Source organism: Cryptomeria japonica, chromosome 3 (genome assembly GCF_030272615.1).
Source record: "Cryptomeria japonica chromosome 3, Sugi_1.0, whole genome shotgun sequence".
Taxonomy (NCBI): Eukaryota; Viridiplantae; Streptophyta; class Pinopsida; order Cupressales; family Cupressaceae; genus Cryptomeria; species Cryptomeria japonica.
In genome coordinates, this window is record NC_081407.1 from 915,084,619 (window position 1) to 915,105,751 (window position 21,133).

The window sequence follows — 21,133 nt, forward strand, 5'->3', positions numbered from 1 at the left end:
GTTTAATTTTAAACAGCCACTTAGAGGAAACAACAGATTTACCTTTGGGCCTAGGATCAATATCCCACACATCATTTTTGATAATGGATTGATACTCCTCCATCATGGCATCCTTCCACACTTGCTGATTTGAGGCTTCTTCAAAATTAGAAAGCTCGGATGTAAAAAGTGACACATCAAGGCTACATATCTTGCAAACTTATGAGGCCTTTTACTCTCTCTGAAAGTGCCATGAGGGGCTGCAAATTTTTCAGCCTCTTCCATGGTGTTTCGAGCCCACAAAGGTCTTTTTTTATTAGTTGGAATATTACTGGGATCTGCAGAAGTATCTATAGAATCAATTGGATCAACAAGATCAGTAGAGTCTTCTAAGTCTGTATTCTCCCTTTGAATTTCTGAAGGTGAATCCGGATCAGCCAAATCTATATCATGAGGAGGCTCAAAGTCTTCTCTGTCAGATTCTATGTAAGATTCTTTTGATTTCTTGCAAGCTACTTCTTCATCGAAAGACACATCTCTACTGATTTCAATTTGCTTTTGACGTTGAATGTAAATTCTATATGCTTTTGAAGACTCACTATAACCAACAAAAATGCCTTTCTTCCATGAAGGCTCTAACTTAGTTTTTTTCTCTTTTGGAACACGAAAATAGACAAGACATCCAAAAATCTTGAGGTGACTAATGTCAGGTTTAATACTTGAAAAAACTTCTTCTGGAGATATGTTGTCTAGAATTTGATGAGGACTACGGTTCTGAATGTATATTGCTGTCCTGCAAGCCTCTGCTTATAAAAATGTTTGAAGACTTTGATCATGGATCAAAGCCTTTGCTGCCTCAACAATTGTCTTGTTCTTTCTTTTAGTTACACCATTTTGTTGAGGATTATAAGGGACACAAAACTCCCTTTTAATTCTAGCTTCAACACAAAAATTATGAAACAAACCAAAAACATATTCTCCCCCATTATCAGATCTTAAAATCTTAATCTTCTTGTTAGATAAATTTTAAATAAGTGCTTTAAACTCTTTAAATCTAGACAACACTTCATCAAATTCTTTAGACTTATGAAAATAAACCCAACACTTACGAGAAAAGTCATCAATGAAGGTAACATAATACCAAAAACCACTGAGAGAAGCAACTGACATAGGGCCACACAAATCAGAGTGAATTAACTTTAAAATATCCTTTGCTCTATTTTCACTACTATGAAAAGTACTCTTAACATTCTTACCTAGAGCACAGCCCTTGCAGACACCTTCATGGTTTTGATTCAGCTTTGGAAGACCAACAACTACCTTCTCCATTGAAGACAAAGTTCTGAAATTTAGATGACCAAATCTTTTATGCCATAGCTCACTTGAGCTTGTAGAACCATGAGCTAAAGCTTGAATAGGACGAGCTGAAAGCTTGTAAAGACTATCATGACGAACACCAATCTCACGTGCAACTGAATGCTGGTGTTCTTTTTCCATGCAAGAACTTTTCCATCAACAAAAGCAACATGATAACCTTTGTCTTCTAATGCTGAAATAGAAATCAGATTTATCTTAATACCAGGAACAAAGAGAATATCACTCAGAAGAAGAGGGACACCAGAATCCAACTGAAAAGAAGTAGAATCAACACCCTTCACATAATAACATGCATCATCACCAATAATAACTTGAAGATGTGAATCTTTTTCCTTCAAGTTGGAGAGGTGTTCATGATAACCAGCGATATGGAGGGAGACTCCACTGTCAATAAGCCATGTATCACTGTCAATAGGAATGTTACTGGAGAGAGCAAAAATAAATAAGAACCCTTCTGAATTTTCAGTAGACTCTATGGGGAGAAACATTTTCAACATTTGTTGCAGCAACTTGAGATTTGGGTCTCGTAGGACATTCTCTAGCAAAGTGACCAAATTTGTCACATCTGAATCATTGAACCGTATAGAGATCCTTTCTTTTCTTAGATTCAGGAGCTGAATCAGAATTTCTATCTTTGTTCCTTTTGAAATTTCCTTTCCTTCCTTTTCTTTTAGACAAATGAGCAACAAGAACATGATCTTTTTCATGATGAGATTTGCGTCCGATTCCTCTTGAATGCAATCAACCCTCAATCGAACAAACTTAGGTAATTCATTTCTTCCACTAATACCTTAAATGAAAGATTTCCAAGAATGAGGAAGACCATTCATGGCTAGCATAACAAGATCTTTATCTTCAATAGAATCACCAAATAGCATTAAGCTGATCTTTTAATTCAGTAATCTTCATAAAGAAAGAAACAAGAGATTCACCTCTAGCCATTTTAATATGAAGAAGTTGACGTTTCAATGCTAGAGCTCTACTAGTACTGTTGAATTCAGACAAACTTTGAAGACACTCGAACATCTCTTTGGTTGAATTCAACTTGGATATAACAGGTACTAGATGATCCTTAACGGAATCAATTAGAATTTTCCTAGCCATGAGATTGTTTTTCCTCCATTGACCTTTCTCTGTGTCATCTGAAGGTTCATCTACAACAGACTTCACATAGTTAATAAGATCATTCTCTTCTAGCACAATAATAATCCCGAACTTCCATGAAGTGTAATTGGCTGCACCATCCAGTCTGTCTTCAACTTTGAGTCCATTCACCATGATGAAAAAATTGAAATAAACAGACAACTCCTCCAAATAAAGAAAATTTCGAAACTAAGCAATCTGATTTAGGATCTTATTTTATACCTGCTCTGATACCATGTTTAAAAAAAATCAGAAAGCTGTAAACTCACATAAAAGAATCTAAGACAGCAAGAGATCAGAAAGACATCAAATTATCCTTGGAAAACCCCCCTCCTGAGGGTGAAAAACCCAGCCACCAAAAAATAGATTCTATTTAAGGCTCAGAATAATTACATAACACTCACACTTAGAAGGTAATCACTTTAACAATGCTTGATAATGATAAATAGAATACGACTCCCAGAAACCTACTTACAAGATACTTGAAGACGATGTCAATAGAGAGAGTCTTCCCCACAACAAAGTTCACTGTCAAGCTAACATAATCATCTCAGAAATTAAGGGCATATAAAACAGCAGCAGAAAACCTTCGAAGAATACACCTTGAACTAACCCACAGCATCTGAATAAATAGCTCATCATACAACCCAATGAAGCTCACAAAAAAGACGAAATGCCAAAAGATGTCAGTTATACACCGACATACCCAAGAGCCAATGAAGTCCAGTGAAGAAAAGAAACCGAAGAGCCAGCTAATATGAAGTCGGTGACAGCTACAAAGACTTCGGTTCATGAAATAATATCATTGACAGATGTAATATAAAATCGAACCATTTCCAGCAAACTGAAAACAAAAAGGAACTCGAGGAAACCATAAATATAGCAGATACAATATCTGGTGAAGTTACCATCTTCAACAAAAACAACTCCTAAAGGTCCAAAAACACCTAGGCACTTAAATATCACTGACGAGGACATTCAAAAACAAAATTAGGATCATTTAAACTCTCAACTTTTACACACTTGATCCTATAACTTCAAAAACCCTAAACAACAATTAGGCAAACACTAGGAAACTACCTGCTAAACCAAGGCGACCTAAGCGAAACATCTACCCTAAAAAGCGAAAAAAGTGAGGGTCCCCATTTGCAATGGGGCGATGTGTGAAGACGTCACAACAATCTCCTCCATCACAAAATTCACCTTTGAATATTCTTATCAAGGAGAGTGGTGTGTAGTTTATGTTCTAAAAGGGTGGTAAATAAGGGATCAACATACATTGCATTTTTTAATATTTTTTAAAATGAGGAGAGCATGCCACATGAAATGGGATGGCATGGGCGAAGAAAAATTTGGCCACGAAAGATCCTGCCGCTTACTGTGTTTGCATATTGAACATACCAGCAACTGTTGTCACCCTCTCACTAGCACCGTTCTCTCTTTTCTTTTGTAGAAACATCATCAGTACTAGTAGCAATCATGAATGGCATAGTTGATTGTGCAAATTGCACTGGCATCAACATACCCTTATATTGTGCTTCACCTTCCATAAATGATCTATTAACCTTTCCCTGCTCGTTCTTCTTATATCTAGAAAAACCTTAACCCCTTGTCTTGTAATGCAATAGAGGTTACTATATACCCTATGTTACCGAGTCCCTTTGGATCCCCCAGTACTTGTATGAGTTTGGTCTGGGTTTAGGTCCCGGGCTGGTTCCCCTCTAGGTTCACCTACGGTCCCTCTCGAGCACCTTTGGTCTTTGGGAGAGACCTTGGGCCAACTTGGGCTGAACTTGGGTGAACACAAGGGCTGCCCATAAAAAACAGAAAAAAGCTATTTTTAAAAATCTTTTTTACAAACAAAAAATTGTGTCTATTTAATTGTGAAAATGGTGTGTCACGGAGGTTTGTGTGGTTTCAAAGGCCTTAATTTGGGCTCGGTAGCAGTCCCTGGACCCTGTGAAGGGCACTGCCTGTCGACCCTGCTAGGGGCATTGCACCCAAACCCCCATGAGAGGTGCTGCCCCTCAACCCCACTGGGGTCTCCACTCCCAGACCCCCATCTAGTTAATAGGATCTTTTGTGACATAAGAAACTTGATTATAATGATGAGGAATCAGGATCTAACTCTTGAGTGTATCGACTTAGAAATTATTGTTGCACAACTTGCTAGAAATCTCGTTAGATGAGGTGGCTTGTAACGGTACATTGCTAGTGGAAGTGGCATTGTAACTCACTGTGGTTCAACTAAAACTGTCAAATTGAACCCCATGTTGACTTTGATGCTTTTGATGAAGAGCACTATGGAGATTATTAAATATAGATGTAATTTTCATTGTGTATTGACATTATTGACATTTGACAAATCATTGAATTATGACTTAACAAGTATTTTCTTTTTTGCAAATTATGAGGTATTTAAATATTTTTTTTATTGGCAATTATGAGTATCACTCGTAATTTTTTGAATACAGCATGTATGAACCCATATTTGTACGCAAGGAAAAAGATTGTTATACTGTCATATGCGATTCCCACACCCACACCTACACCCACACCTTTACCATGACTGGTAACTTAGTATATGACTCCAAAATCTTTGTGGCAAATATGACTCAACCACACTTTGCCCTGATGTTTTCTTTCTGTCTTTGTTTAGAACTATCACAAATTGGAGAAGAGGTTTAATGGGTTTGGAAGGGCTCTTTGCATAAGTTTTCAGGGCAGTGGAAGGGCAATCACATGAGTTATGTCACTGTTTTTTCACCCACAACACTCCCATACCTTGACGAATCTCTAGGTGGGCCTGAAACTTTTATATTTTTTTCTTCCATTCTCTGTTCATTACTGTCACAGCTCCTGCCCATGTGTCGTGAAAAAAAGAAGGAAGTGTTAAAAAAATAAAAATTCTTTGAAACTTTGGAAAAAGAAAAATTCTGTTCACTAATGCTGCATCTTGCCACCCTAGTCTTGTGATCTAATCTTTGAAATGTAGACATGATGCATGTTCTTCGCCTACAAAATACAATCTAAATTGAATTTCCACCAAAACAGGAGTATTTTTGTACTCTAGTTGGTTGAAATCTAATAAACAAAATGATTAGTAATGGATTTTTTATGCATTCAGTTGATACCCAAACATTATTTTGTGGATAATTTGATCATTTTAGGACTATTTGTGCAGGTTGCCCCAAATGTGCCTGAGGACAGAGAACCAGAGTTGGAGCTTACTGCTAGTGCGGCATAGATGCAAATGTTAAGAAGCTGATTGCTCATGAAGATAGATGAAAAGAATTGTGTATTGTACAACTCAAAAGGTGTAATTTATGCTTTGTTATGAATAATCACCATTTGTCATATATGCTATTATCGGCTGTGAAGAAAAATCTCATTGGGTTGGGAGGAAACATCTTACCACATCCTTGTTGTAACCATGAAAACGAATATGATAGTTGCATTAAAGTTCTAAATCTGGGATGCTCACCTTCTCAAATTGAGCATTCTATCCCTTGTATATCTAACATGAGCGGAACATTGCTTTCTACAATTGATGATCAACATAATATTTTATGTCATTCAATTGTTTCACACATTTCATAGCAGAGAATCCAACTTAGAAATAATGGCACGGAGAAAAATATTTGATGTGAGAAATATAACTCTTTAAGGCTTAGGATCACTATCATGTGGAACTTCATTTATAATTGCAAATAATTTAATGAAAATGTCTGCAACGAGAGTGCATATGAAGTTAGGGGGAATCATGTCTATATGATAGTGAAAAATTTGACGAATTGAATAACAAGGGGTAAAATTAAGTGATAATACGAAGCCGGATAATTAAGTAATGATCCAGCAAGGGTTTTCATTGATGTGATGCAAACAAATTAGATTTAACATAGAGGAGAATCAAAGGCTAGCAAAATTAAGTTAGGATTTAGTAGGAAAATCATAGAAAGGGTAAAAACATTGTTTAGAAAAGTGTAGGTCCAGCCAAACACAGTATGTATATGACCAAATGTTTGTTGCAATCATAGTTTAGTTTGGTAGGAAAGCCTTGAGAGGGTGCTTGTAAACTCACCTCTTGGCCCACAAGAGGCAGGAACATCCCACTATGACAATTCCATCCCTTGGGGTGGCCTACTTAGCTTGGAAGAACTGGTAAAGAGCAATTCCCTAACATACTTCCTCTATTCATTCCTTTGATTGATTACGAGATAAGACACACATATATAAATAATCTAAGAAAATATAATCAAGTATATATATATATATATATATATCAAGCCAATATAAATCGTGCTAACATCATTATGATATTTAAATCTTTTATCCTTATTCTAATTTGATTTTATATATATATATAAAATTATATTACCGATATATTTGGTAATTACCTACTATATAAATATTTAACACCACTTCTACCTATTGTGGCTGTAAAAGCAGACAGATCTAGCATGCATCAGATCTGGTATGCATATCCCCTGTGCATACCACCGAGAACAAGGATATCACTGCCTGTAATTAATAACAGTTCTAATCTGATCTGATCGATGTTTTTCAGATAATATCTGTTTTTCCTCCCCTTCCCCTTCCCATTTTCTTTTTACATATATATTTTCTGAATGTTTTATACCTTTGGATAGATACCACCGAGGGGGCACATCCTTTCTTTACGAAGGTAATCTTTACTAACAAATCTGTCTTATATTAATTAACATTTGAATTGATATATTGTTTTACTAATCTCACACCTCTTGGATGATCATGTGTTTTATTATTATTTTATCGGGATAGTTGCAGCACTTGGTAATGATCGCACCTTCTATATGGTCTTCACCAAGTTGAATCTCTTGTCTTAACGGAGGCTGCCATAGTTTATTTTCCAACAAATCGTATCATTTTTTTATCGTGTCTTAATATTAATTAATCTCTTTTTAAGTGTTCGCTGGCCACTAAGAAACTAGTATAGTAAACAATTCATAATGAATATGCACCTCTTCATATTTTTTAATCGCTGTCCTTCCTCACTTATGTAGGGCTGCGACCCTTATATAGAGGGTCGTGAGAATTAGATTGTTTATGAATTGAATTTAATATATTCAAATTATGTTTATGATATAAAACATATACGATGTAATATTATAAGATAAAAATATACTATAAGGTTCATCGCATTAATAATAAATATCAATGAATATTAATTAGAAAATAATAGTTTTCAAATGATTTTATTATTGATAATTATCATATTGATTTAAGTTATATATATAATGGCCAAGGAGGGGACATGACAACAATGAAACAAAATTCCATAAATAACCTTATTGCATGATATTGAGACATCATCCTTGGTATTACAATTTGTTTTGAGGGGGACACACTATATTCCAAATGGGAATAGGGTCGAAAATCACACCTACATTTCTTGCAACAATTAAATAATGAATGTTGTGGTAGTGTGATTTTTGCAGAAAGCTCTATTCTCCAACGACATTTTCCACTTTGGTGCCCAATATAGGCAATATTTGCAATGGGGAAAGATGTAGGGATCAAAGTGGTTTGATGAACTTGCTGACTAAAGTGTTTTTGTTTTAGTGTCTATAGATTGAGGAATTTGGGAGATCTAATAGGGTACACTATCATAAAACTTTTGGTCCCCTCAACAAGAGGGGAAAGTTCATGCTCTAGGAAACAAGCATCACATTGATCTTTCTACCCTTACGAATTGCATTAGGCAGGGTTATATAGATGTTGATAGGACAACCCAAGGGGGTAACACAAAAAATCCCAATGTTGTAGTTTTAAAATATGCAACACTTATGGAAAAAATCAAGCTTATATTTTCTCAAAGGATAAATGAAAAAGGAATTAAAAAAAGTGCAATGGATGTCTTTTATTTTTTTAACATTAAATTCTTTGCTTTGAATTTTTTAACTTCAACTTGATTCTAAGCCTCATAATAAAAATGACACAAGAAATCTTCAATTTTTTTTTTTGAACAATGAGGTTGTTTAGCAAGGGTGCAACAATTGCTTTATTTGTTATTTCAGCGTTGGCACTCTCATTGGGAAATCAAATGAATCACCTTGTTGAAGCGGTTGCTACCTACCATGGGTTGTGTCTAGCCTACTACTATAATTGCAAAAATGTTTGGATTGAAGGTGATTCAGATAATACCATAAAATGCCTTAAGAGGACGTAGAGGCCTAGTTGGACTATTAAAAATTGGATAGAGGGCTCCTTTTATTATAAACACATTTGAAAAAGTCCATATATTTCATATTTTAAGAGAAGGCAATGGTGTTGTTGACTCCCTAGCTAATATTGGGGTGCATAGTAATAATAAAATGGAGTGGCGAAGGGGTGACACGTTGCCAACTCAGACTAAGGAGCTGATTGCCTATGCCAGGCTTCATGCTTGGATTGTGTGCTCTTTTCCTTATAATGATGTGTAATCGTTTAATGACTTTACTCCTCATTGTTACCACACACTTTGTGGGTAGTGAGAACGACTATCCTTGCGAGGTCATTTACAATGGTGTGCTAATCAACAACGATAGGGCTTTTTGTGGGGTCGTTTACATAGTGAAGGGAAGGGATTTAACTATGGGAGGTGATAGCAATCGTCTGGAACTGATTACTTGTGAAGATGTGAAGAAGAACAAGACGATTTGGAGAATTCTTTATATAGGTGGACTTCTCCTTACCTTGAACGATTACATGGGTTTGACCCCAATTTGTAAAGATGGATATGTTAGGATGCATGGCCAACAATTTATCATAGAGGAGTTGATTGCACATGTAAGTGGGCTTTCAATGTGTTGTGACCATTTCACACATCTCCCCATTAAATTGGGGACCCCCTCTTTTTGCTTTTGTTTTGCCTGTTCTTCTCTCTGCTTTTAGGGTTTTGAGTGAGTGAGTTGTCTGTCTAGGCTAAGGCTAAACCTTAGAGGTTTCTTCCGTATATTTTCAAGCTGAGTCCAGTCAAATTTTGAAAGTTATTAAGCATCCTTCCGGGGATTGATTATTGAAGTAAGGTAAGTCTGTCAGGAAAGTCAAATAAGTCTTAGGTTAGGTCTAGTCAGGGTTTTTGGGGTAAAATTCAAATTTTGTCTAAGTGTTAGCATTTTGAAGATGAAATTGTGTATTCTTGCCTAGGTAAATTTTGATCTTTTTTCAGAGGCAAGATGATGCTTGACACACAAAGTTCGCTCCTGTCCTTCAACTGGAGGCCCAGGGCGAATTTCATTCTAAGTGCAATTTCTTATTTTGCAAGGGCTTGCTAACTGGTTCCTGGCCTTGAAGATGACCTAACTCCGCCTTGTGAAATGTTTGGAGACTTAAATTTTGAATGGATTAGTCAGAAAGGACAAAAGTGCTCCTGTCCCTCTCCAAGGGACTAGGGCAAAAATGTTATTTTATGCATATTTGTCACTGACTTTTCTATTTTGTTTTGTGCAGGGTCCCCAGGAAAGAGAATTGGACGTGACTTGGTGTTTTTGAAGATTTTGAAGGCACAAAAATGGTGAATTTTGAAGGTTAAAGGAAAAAGTGCTCCTGTCCCTCACTAAGGGACCAGGGCGAAAAGACTTATTTGAGTCATTTTTGGCCTTGTTTGGTCGAATTGAAACATCAAAGGCATGGTGGACGGCAAAATGAACATGATAAAGCATCCAGACTTGATTGAAAGCAATGAAATGATGGAGTTTTTACCTAGAGGGTCAAAAGCGCTCCTGTCCCTCACTGAGGGACCAGAGCGATTTTCTTTATATGCACAATTTTAGACCTTTTTTGGACATTAACTCTTATTCATAGCGTGAAGTAAGATGAAATCTTCCCTAGCAAAGGAATTTCGAGGTGAAAAGTGAGACAATTTGGCTTAGAAGGCAAAAAGTGCTCCTGTCCCTCACTGAAGGATCGAAGCTTGAATTTCAAATTTGCACTATTTATGCAAGATTAAGACAATTTTATGATTTGAAGAGGTCAAGGGAAACATGATTTATCCATTGAATATAATTTAAGTGGTCCACAAAGGAGTAAATCAACCAAAGTGACAAAAAGTACTCCTGTCCCTCACTGAAGAACCATGGCGCTTTTTCAAGTTTATCCTCTTTGTTTGATATTTTATGGCAAAACTTGACTTGGATGGGAAGGACGATTGATGTTTTATGCCTTAGATGCGATTGAAGGTTTAAAAGACAAGGAAATATACCATGAAGGCAAAAAGTGCTCCTGTCCCTCACCCAAGGACTAGAGCGATTTTCCAAAAAGTGCTCTTGTCCCTCTCCAAGGGTCCAGAGCGATTTTCCAAAAAGTGCAAATTTCTTGCAAAGCCAAGGCAAGTTTGTGATCGAAATGAATGGAAGAAGGCATGATTAGCCCATTGAAGATAATTTGGAAAGCTAGCAAAGGACGGATAGGCTTGAAATTGCAAAAGTGCTCGTGTCCCTCACCAAGGGACCAGGGCGAAAAACTTATTATCTAGCTCTCCTCTCCAATTTTGGACAAATCTAGGCCAAGGCGCAAGTTTGAAAGGACGTTTAAAATACTTCAAGGTGGAATTGAGATGCAAGAGTTGCATATTTTGACGACAAATGGCAAAAATGCTCCTGTCCCTCTCCAAGGGACCAGGGCGAAATCTCCAAATATGCCCATTTGCCTTACATTTTGCGATGATATTTTTATTACCAAGACTTAAGAAGTGGTGAAATGTGATGTTCTACGCCTAGAGGGTAATTTGAAGATTAATGTGATCAAGAATTTGCACAAGGACTCAAAAGTGCTCCGGTCCCTGACTGAAGGACCAGAGTGATTTTTATGAATTCAACAATTTCCCTCCGAGATTATGCTAAGGCAAGGTTGTGCAAGATGGGAAGGATCTTCTAAAGCATGATGAATAAAGATTTGACTTCAAAATTTGAGAATCTTAGCCTAAAATACAAAAAGTGCTCCTGTCCCTCACCAAGGGACCAGGGCAAAAATCCTTGGAACACTCATTTTGCCTTGAAAAAACAAGTTAAGCATGCATGGAACAAGTGAAAGAGATCATTTGCTTACACCACAATGAGAATCGACAAATGAAAGATGAAGGATTGAGGACAAAAGCGAAAAAGCGCTCCTATCCCTCACCCAGGGACCAGGGCGAAAATGTCATAAGGCACGTCCTTTCTAAATTTCAAGTGAATTAAACTCAAGACTCCAATTGAAAATGCCATTTTAAAATGCCTAGATGAAGTTTTGAACGTGAAAATGAGGAATGCAAGGCCTAGAATGAGAAAAGTGCTCCTATCCCTCACCTAGGGACCAGAGCGAAGTCATTAGCATTCATTATTTTTTGCCATATCCCAACATTGACATCCTCCAAATCGCATTATATGCCAAAATCATCAACTTCAAAATATTTGAAAAAATTAATTTAATTGGCATTTAATAAAGGGCGCATGGCATTTAATAAATTAATTTTGAGCCTCAAAAAATCGATTTTTTATTATTAAGGCATTTAAAATTAATTTTTATTAAATTAAAATTGAAAATAGAGCACTTGAGGTATTATTTTTATCTATTTTATTAAGTCGGCCTCTTGTTTTTTGCAATTTTATTTATTTTTTGGCCTATTTTGCCAAGTCGGCCTATGGGGAGATGAAGTGATGAACGTCCTATATAATAGGGGTATTTTGAGCAATTGTTATCAATCATTCATTCATTACTTCAAGTTTGATTTGGAGATCAAGAAGAAGGTGCGAAAGCTAGTCTATTTGGAGCGAATTATCCTAAGTGTTGGAGGCTTAAGGTGGTGGAGTTGATGCTTGTGAAGACGAAAGGAGGTGCATTTTGCTAAAGGGAGGACTTTGATCTACATTTCTCCTAGCCAAAACTCACCTTATTTTTGCATCATTTTTTAGAATTAATTCTCAAGTGGAGGTATGGCGAGATCATCCTAGTCCCAATGTTGAAATTTTGAATTTTGAACTTTAAGTTTCTGAAAATTGCGTTGTTAATTAGGAAATGATAACTCAAGATTTATCATGAAGTTTCCTAATTAATATCTTTTGTCTTCCTTTTGAATCTTCCTTGATACTCTCTTAAATATGTTACTCATTATGAAATGTTGTGTAGGTGTCAAGATGGCGACCCCAAAGGCAGGAGCATCCACTAGTCGTCCAGCCCTCATGAAGGAAGATAAGAGGAATGAAGAATTGGAGACCAAGATCATGTCCAAGTGGAGCAACATTGGAGATATCAACTTAAGAAACTTCAGTGTGAAGAAGTTTCGAGAGGTCCCTTACATTGGCAAGCCATCACCTGTCGCAAAGAGAATAATTGAAAGTGGCATCATCAAGGCGACCGGTTTCCCTCCAACAGTCCAGTGCCATGAGTTGATGATCGAGTGTGCTCGCCATTATGACCCACAATCAAGATCGATCGTATCCAAGGAAGGGAAAACTTTGGCGTACCTTTCGGAGGAGGCTATAAGTGAAGCTCTCCATCTTCCAGAGCATAAAGATATGATTTACAAAAGCCTAGAAGGAGCTAGGTCGATGTATGAAGATGATCCAGACACTTGCTTGAGCATCATCAATAAGAATTGGTTACTCAAAAGTCGTCCTCGCCTGAGCAAGATTCCCAACACAGCACATAGGATTGACTTCCAGGAGGAGTACAGAGATTTGATAACTTTGCTCAATCGAGTTACAGGGGCTTCTCAAGCCTTCTATTTTGAGAGGTGGATGTTCTACTTCATCCAAGTGATAGTTCAAGGGAAAGGAACAATTCATTGGGCTAGAATTATTAGCCATTGCTTGGACGTGCAGTTGAGAAGACTAAAGCCTACCAAGTCATTTCACATGACCTGATTGAGAAGATCAAAGAGCTCGAACCTGGATGGGATGCGACTCTTCTCAAGGCCTTTGATCAGGTTATCCACTTGGAGGAACGAATGAGGAATCTTCCCGAGATTCCTATTGCTGAGATTGAAGGAATTATGTCCAGATTCATTACGTATGCTAAGAAGGAACATTGGAAAGGGAATAAGGTTCTAGAAGAGAGGTTGTTGTAGATGATGTGGCGCCTTAATTATCATTAGTCTATGTTTCCTAGATTTTTGTGCCAATTAAATATTTGGCTATGCATTTAATATTGTTCAACTAAAAAGGGAACTTTTTGTAACAAACCCTAATTAGGGTTTAGGTGTCAGAATCTCAGCCGTTGATCTTCTTTTGATCTGGGCCGTTCATTGTAATTGAGGATGCTATATATACCCTCACTCATTTTCATTTTGTCATTAGAGATAGTCAGATAATTAGCAATTAGATATTAGAGGGAAGAAAGTTATTTTGTAGCAAGATTGAGCATTGAAGAAGGAATTTCAAGCAATTGTTGTCTATTTTGGCTTTGAGATCAATAAAATATTGAAGTTATGGTGTTTTATTGCAATTCTCGTGGCTACTTTCATGGTTGTTTACTTTCTTGAATCATTCTCAGTCGAAGTAGCATTTTAGTTTGAAGGACTAAATGTTGGGCTTGATCTTTGGTGAGATTCATGTTCCAAACCACTAGCTTCTTACTGATTGTAAGGATGCCTTGTGTGGTCAACTGGAGATATTTGAATTGCTTGAACCTTCAATCATTATTGAACTATTGATATGTACCTTTATGGTAGTGTCTATAATTCTTGATGATTCGAAAAAATCACTAATCACCTTAGAAGATCGCATCAATTCCAGTAGAGTTGTAATTCCTTGGCAATACTGAAATTGGTAGAATTTTACCAGGTCTAGCCTACATTGAGTCATTCTTAGGATTAAATTAGAATTCACCTCTTGCAAACCCTATCTTTTGATCTTTTTTGAGAACTTGTTAGTTTTAGGAAAATTTCTGTTCCTGCAATTCGGAAACGTAAGGCCCCTTGAGGAAACATCATTCACAACGACCACTGGTGCTTATCCACACGTAGAGATCCTACATCGAAGAACCTTGGAGTCATCCTGATTGATCCTTTTTCGCGACATCTTCAGCAATCAGAGGCTTTACTCAAGAGAGGATAAGGTACCCTTGGGTATTTTATTCTGTGTTTGATTGTGTACAAAATACATGTCAACACAATGAAGGGCAAGAAGTTCTTCAAGGACAAGAAGTCTATTGATACTATGGTTTTGAACTTCCTGAAAGGGAAAGAAGACAAGTGTCTAGTGAAACCAACTAACAATGGCTACAAAATGAAGTCTTTGAAACCCTTTTGGGTGATGGTTCTCAAGGTACTCATTCAATATTTCACCCTAGATGATTGTTATATTGTTGTTTATGGTCATCATTTTGTTTTACTCAACCATTTTAGATATAGAGATAAGGCTCCCTTTTAATTTAATCTTCTTTCTTCGTTGAGAATGGGCATTAGGAATCACAAAAAAACCCTAAGAACCCTATCCTACATGAAGGGTTAACCTTGTTGATTATGGAACACTTAAAGTTGGCCAAAGGAAAGGCCAAAATTTCCCCTTTCTCGGGTAATTTTGATAATGAAGACAACACGAATTTGGAGGATGTGGGCTCAAATAACCAAGATACAAATGAGAATGGTTGGCAGATTGAGGATGATGATAATCCTGATTTTGTAGACCACGAAGTGAAAGGGAAGAAGTCTGATAAGAAGAAAGAGGTTAAAAAAGGAGGACCTCCCTTGCTTCCCCTGTTCAGTCTGTTTTAGATGAAAGCGATCAAAATAATCGAAGATGTTTGGGAGATTCCCTTCTGGCGACTGACAGGGAAGGTAGACCTCCTTTTTCGAGAAACCTTGACAAAGATTCCTCATTCCTTCATTTCAATAAAGAGAGCCTAGATGATTATCTATTGGTGTGGTCAAGAATGTGGCAATATACACTTTCAGGATACAGAAGTGGTTTCTCCGTGAATTGAATGAAATTAATATAAAAACTTGGTCCCTCCAAAGTAAATTTGATCTTATTCAGGCAAAGGTATTATACAATTTGTTGTGCTAATGCCACAAAATTTGATCCACTAGTTTCTTTGTTGTCATATTTTTTTATGGAGAACTCAACTTGTCCATTCCATTGAAGATAGTAATCAAGTGAATGAAAGAGAATAATACCATACTTGTAACAAAATTCCATTAACTTAAGACATTTTAAATCAATATTAATGAAAGGTAGGTACTCTAACATGAGATAATATTCTATTTTAAGAAATCTCAACTATGTGCAAAATAGTGTGCTTAATGGGATTTTCTTGTGTTGGAGTAATTTTGGGACAATTATCTAATTATTTATTAATTAGGTCCTTTAATTACTTTTTCACTTAAGCTAAACTTAAGTGCTTTTTTATTATCTAGAGTTTGTTTTTCTAGTTTTAGTTCTAGAAGTAGTTGAGTTTAATTTAGCTCCTACTTTGCATTGTTTTAGTTCTCCTAATTTTAGCATTAGATTTTGCACCTAGGGTTTTATTCATCTTTTATAAGGATTCATTCATTCATTGTAATCATAGCTCCAATTCTTTTGTGCAATAATACATAGTTCTTTCGTTGTTATAGAGCATACAATCTTTGCTTGATCTCTTTTGTGTGATAGGTGTTTTGCTTGTAGATGTATCTTGGCTCCTATGGTTGATCATGAACTTCTATATCTTCTACAAAACTTATGAAATAATATGTAGTTGTCAACACTTTGGTGTGTTACTTGAAGGAGTGAAGATTAAGTAAGAGTGTTGTTGAAGTCTAGTACTCATAGCTGACATTGTGCACCAACTTCTAATTGTTTTAGTGTTAGGTGAGAAGTTTTGGTTCCCAATGAATTGTTGGCAAGTCTCACCATGTTGAACCCAATCAGGGGTGTCTTTAAACATCATTAGCCAATAATATCAAGCATGACTGATTTTGAAGACAATTAATTTAGAGAAGTGAACACCACATGGTTTATCATGAAAAATTTCCAATAAAATTTTCTTTTGTTCCTTATCTACACATTGAAAAAGAGTTTCACCAATATTACTATTATATAAATAATTTTTTCGAATGTTGTACTTGCTAACTTTGAGCTTTAAAGTTTTTGTCTACTTTACATTTATGTTGTGGGAATCTAGTATATGTTAAGTAATACACACTATTTGTTTACCATTCATCAATAGATGATGTGAGTAGTACCAATAGTTCACATTCAATTTTTGCTTGAACTTCTAATTTTTATTTATTATTCCGTTTAACAATTAACTAAGATAATCCCGCTACTTGAACGATCTTTGTAGGTTATGTATATGTAATATTATTATACTTCAGCAATCTAGTTCCTTCTTTTGATCCCATGCCAAGTTAATATCGATTTTATTGTTAAATGTAGAATCTTGATAGTTGTAAGACAATTCAAAACATAGAATCAAAATTGATTGACTTCTTTAACCACCACAAATGCATGCTTGTCCAATCGCAAATATTTAAGTTTGTGATCTTTAAGGCTGAAACTTGGGAAGGTAATAGGAGAATCAACACTCATTCTTTTTTATTTAATTTTAAGTTAGGATGGCTAAAAATATTTGTTTATGCATAGTTCTAGATATGAACTCTTTTGGGAAATGTATACTCACTAATATAAGTGCACTTTGATAGCTTTTGTAAACTTGTAGAATGGTTCCTTGCCTTTTATGTTCCATTTGAATGGGGTTGCACCTCCCATCAATTTTATAACACTTCTAATTAATTTAGGAAAAATATGAATATATTATCTCAAAATTTATCTTATCAAAAAATGAATATATTCCTAATTTGTAGATAGAAATTTAAAGTTTTCTATGACTTCTACTACCTTAAGATCATTTTCATACCTTTTTTTCTATAAAATGCTCTATTAATTTTGCTTTTATTACTATGACATTTTAATCATTTGATTCAAATATAATACATGTACTTTTCTTCTTTCACAAACCTTCTAAAAATTATTTACACGATTAAAGAAAACATTAGCATATTCTTCACAGAACTAAAAGCAATATCCACTCCTCTTTAGAACTAAAGTGCATTATGCGATAAGTTAAAGTTCTCCATGGTGTAGAAAATTTGTCCTGCATTGTGTTAGAAGCCTCAAAAATCTTTTGAAATCATAAGTTTTAAGTCTGCATCTTTGCCAATACACCTTTGAAACATTTAATCACCTTTGTAAATCTTTCATGTCTCAAGTTTTCGAGAATGTTGTCCTATGGATTCCATAATGTTGCATCCCTTTCTGTAATTTCCAACTTTATCTTATTAGCTTATAGTTTCCCTGTCACCAGTCCTCGCAATCCCGCAAGCCTTAACCTTATTTTGTCGACATTTGGCGAGCTGGCGGTAAGAAAGAAACAATTTACTGGCTTTCTGCACTACCGCAGACCTCAGTACATATTCCTTTGGGTGAATAGCGGGTCATCGGTAATAGGAAGGAGTAATATGAATGTTACCACATTCCCGCAGAGGCGGTGTGTTATTTGTTCATGAAGTTTGCGGTAGAGCGGTGGTAAACCAAGTTAGCGCTAAACCGAAAGTGGCTAGTGGTTGGAGAGAAGTAATGTTACAGTATAGCGGTAAGTAGAAATATTGAAACCACAATCCCGTAGGAGCTGCAAACGTGACTTAAGGCGATTAAATATTACCGTAGTCCCGCGAAGATTAAAAGTGGGACTTGAGGAGAGTTTGCGATAGAGCGATGGAAAGAAAAGTAAAGATAGCTAATTAAGGATGGCGTAAGCACATCATAGCTGTGTGTTTTGAAAAGGGTGGCAAAATTTTAAGATGTATAAGGTGGTCTGCTGACACGAAAGGAGTAAATGTGAAGTGACACTCGCAAACACTAATTAAATTTAGAGTTCTTGCTTGTATAATTCATTCTGCATTCGAGGAATTGATGGTTAGAGCTTTGCAACGATGAAGGAAGGTCCAGAACACTTACAAATTCTCCTTAACAAGTAAGTTCTGCATTTCCCCAAGGCTTTGAAAGTTGTTAGCGAATTTGGAGAGTAACCCAATTGAATTTGAGCTAAAATAGGAAGGGTGACAATGCCTCAAAAGGAAGAAAGCTCTAAGAAGAAGGCAAAATCCTCAAACCGTAAGGAAAAGAAAAGGCCACTGCAGAAATCCATGCTAGATATATTGCCATAGTCAGAGGGCACAGCGTCTAGGAAAGTTTTTAGAGATAGTTTACAGGGTTGTAGGGATGCTTTAATTCCCATGACCGAGTGGGATTTATTTTGGTACTTCTATGATAAAAGAGATGGGAAGGTCCCAGTGTCAAACCCATGGACTTTGGACCTGGCCAAGTTAATTATGTCGAATGTGTTTATGGATGTCGAGTTGATTCAAGTGCAGGCAGAGCATTACCATCCTGTCACCAGAACTGTGAGAATGCCCAATGGAAATCCCTTGTTAGTAATAACTAGGTCAACTATTGTAGATTGTTTTATGCTGAACAAGCAAGCCATAACCAAAGTTGAATTGGTAAAGCTTGAAGGATATTATGTTAGGTTAAGGAAAACATTCATGAGGGATGAGCTCCCGCTGTACCGCAAAAGGGGTTTCAATAACCGAGCTATGGGGATTATAGGAAATGAGCCATTTGTTGTCGATGAGTTTCAAGTGTATTTTCAAAGGACATATTTTGTCCTATGCCAGATATTGGGGGAAGATGCAAAAGACAGATTGCTAGTTGCTTTGATGTACATGGCTATGAGGATACAAAATTCTCAGTTGAACCTTGAATTTGATTTTGCCCTAGAGGTTGAGAGGAGAATCCATGAGCATCTTGTTGCATTAAAAGAGAAGAAAGGGTCATGTGACTTCCAACACTACTCACTATTATGTCATTTGATTTAATACCAAAATAGGCAACCTCTAGAAAAGAAGTTGAAAATGGGGATTATGGATAACATGGGAAACAAGATGCCCATTAAAATGTGGTGTTATGTTTGGCATAAGAAGTGTAAAAACAATGATTATGAAATATTTCATGATGTATTTGTTGTCTCAATCATGCGTTCATTGAACCACCTTGTTGACATATTGTCACCTAAAATTATGGAATTGATAAGGCTTTTTGCTAGAAAGCCTAAAGCAGAGCATACTCATAATTTTGGTGATTGGTTCTACATAGCCGAGTACACCTTGATCAGTGTTTATGGATGTTCACAAGCTCCTCACCAATTACCATTGTTTGTATATGATAGAATTGCATTCCTAGAGTTTATGTGGCAAGTGATGTGGATGGAAAAGGATGTAATGGAGAGAGAGAAAAAAGGGGACCTTTTTACCCCATGTTGCCAAGTATGTTGGATTATTTGTTGGATCAGATGTCCTTGAGGAATTGCAAGGATATTTAAAAACAAACTATAATTTGAAATTGGGCTAAGAGAGATTATGTGACTTTGAAGGTCACATTAATTTTGTCAAAGAAAAATATGGACTAGCTTAGCGGTTTCTCATAAGTGCTGCTGGATGAAGATGTAATCAGAAACTGTGTATCTTTTGATGAGATCTTCCAAAGGAAGAGAAAATGGAATATTTTGATTAACTTGGAAGAGGAGAAAAGGAAAAGGGATCCAAGTTTCCTTGGATTTTTTTGCTGAAGAACTTGATATCCTTAAAAGGATTGATTTGTATTTAAACAACTTTGAAAAATTGTATGGGAAATCAGTTGGTGGTGACACACCACCCAAAATAGCAAAATTGCCTATGAAGAAACCCAAGGAGGTTGTAATTTGTGATGCTCCTCATTCTGTATCTATTCAAGAATCTTCTCCAAGTCTGCCCCCACCAAATGGGGTTTAGACTAAGGAAGAGGCAATGCCAAAATATATGAAGATGAAAGAATTGCCACATCTTTGAGATTCATGGAAGATGATGTATTTGTTAAGTCACCCAAATTCAAGGACTTCTAGATCAAGATGAAGATGAAATAATTTGAGGAGAAGAAGCAAATGAATACGATGGCTGCTGATGAATCTTAGCATGATGAAATTGCTTAAAAAACCTATAGGGAATTGAGGTTGGATGACATAAATGTCACCCCAGATGAGGCTAGGGATATGGTGTTAAAAAGCAATATGTTGATCATTCCAGGGATGATCATAAAATAAATGTTCTTATTTGATCAGGTCAAACATCAAGAAGACCCTATTGTAGTAGAAAAATTTGATTATGAGCAAGGAGTGAGTGGAACATGGTATAACCCCCGATAGAAACTTTGGCTGCATGGGTGAAATTTAAAAGTACAAACAAACCAAAGTTGGTTGACATGGTCAAAGAAACAAAGGGGGATTTTATCCTCAAGACACTCAAAGATACCTCCCCTTTAGAGGAGGCCAAAATGACAATGCATTCAACAATGTTCACTAGAGATGCTGTGAAGAACATGCAACAAAAAAAATTGAATATGAAAAAATACTAGTGGATATGAATGAAGAAATTAATAAACCATACATTGAAAATATTAAATTGAAAGATCAGTTGAAAGGAATTGAGGCCAATTAAAGCAAAACAATTGTTCTTCATAAGCATTCAGTACCAAAGCCAATTGAGGACAACACTGATACCAAGAGATGGACTAAAGAGAAGGAGAATTATGAAAAAGCGATTGGAGAATTGAGAAAGATGAAT

At 36.2% G+C, this 21,133-nt stretch overlaps 1 protein-coding gene across 2 annotated transcripts in view; it reads left to right on the top strand.

Moving 5' to 3' along the window:
* The window catches only part of LOC131073843 (CLP protease regulatory subunit CLPX1, mitochondrial), a 44,097-nt gene extending 38,023 nt beyond the window's left edge, over nucleotides 1-6,074 (top strand). For both annotated transcript variants that reach the window (XM_058010442.2, XM_058010380.2), the window contains one exon: nucleotides 5,684-6,074. In XM_058010442.2, coding sequence (XP_057866425.1) covers nucleotides 5,684-5,746 — 63 coding nt within the window. In that variant the 3' untranslated portion in view covers nucleotides 5,747-6,074. The remainder of the gene's footprint in view (nucleotides 1-5,683) is intronic.
* The last annotated feature ends 15,059 nt before the right edge of the window (nucleotides 6,075-21,133 follow it).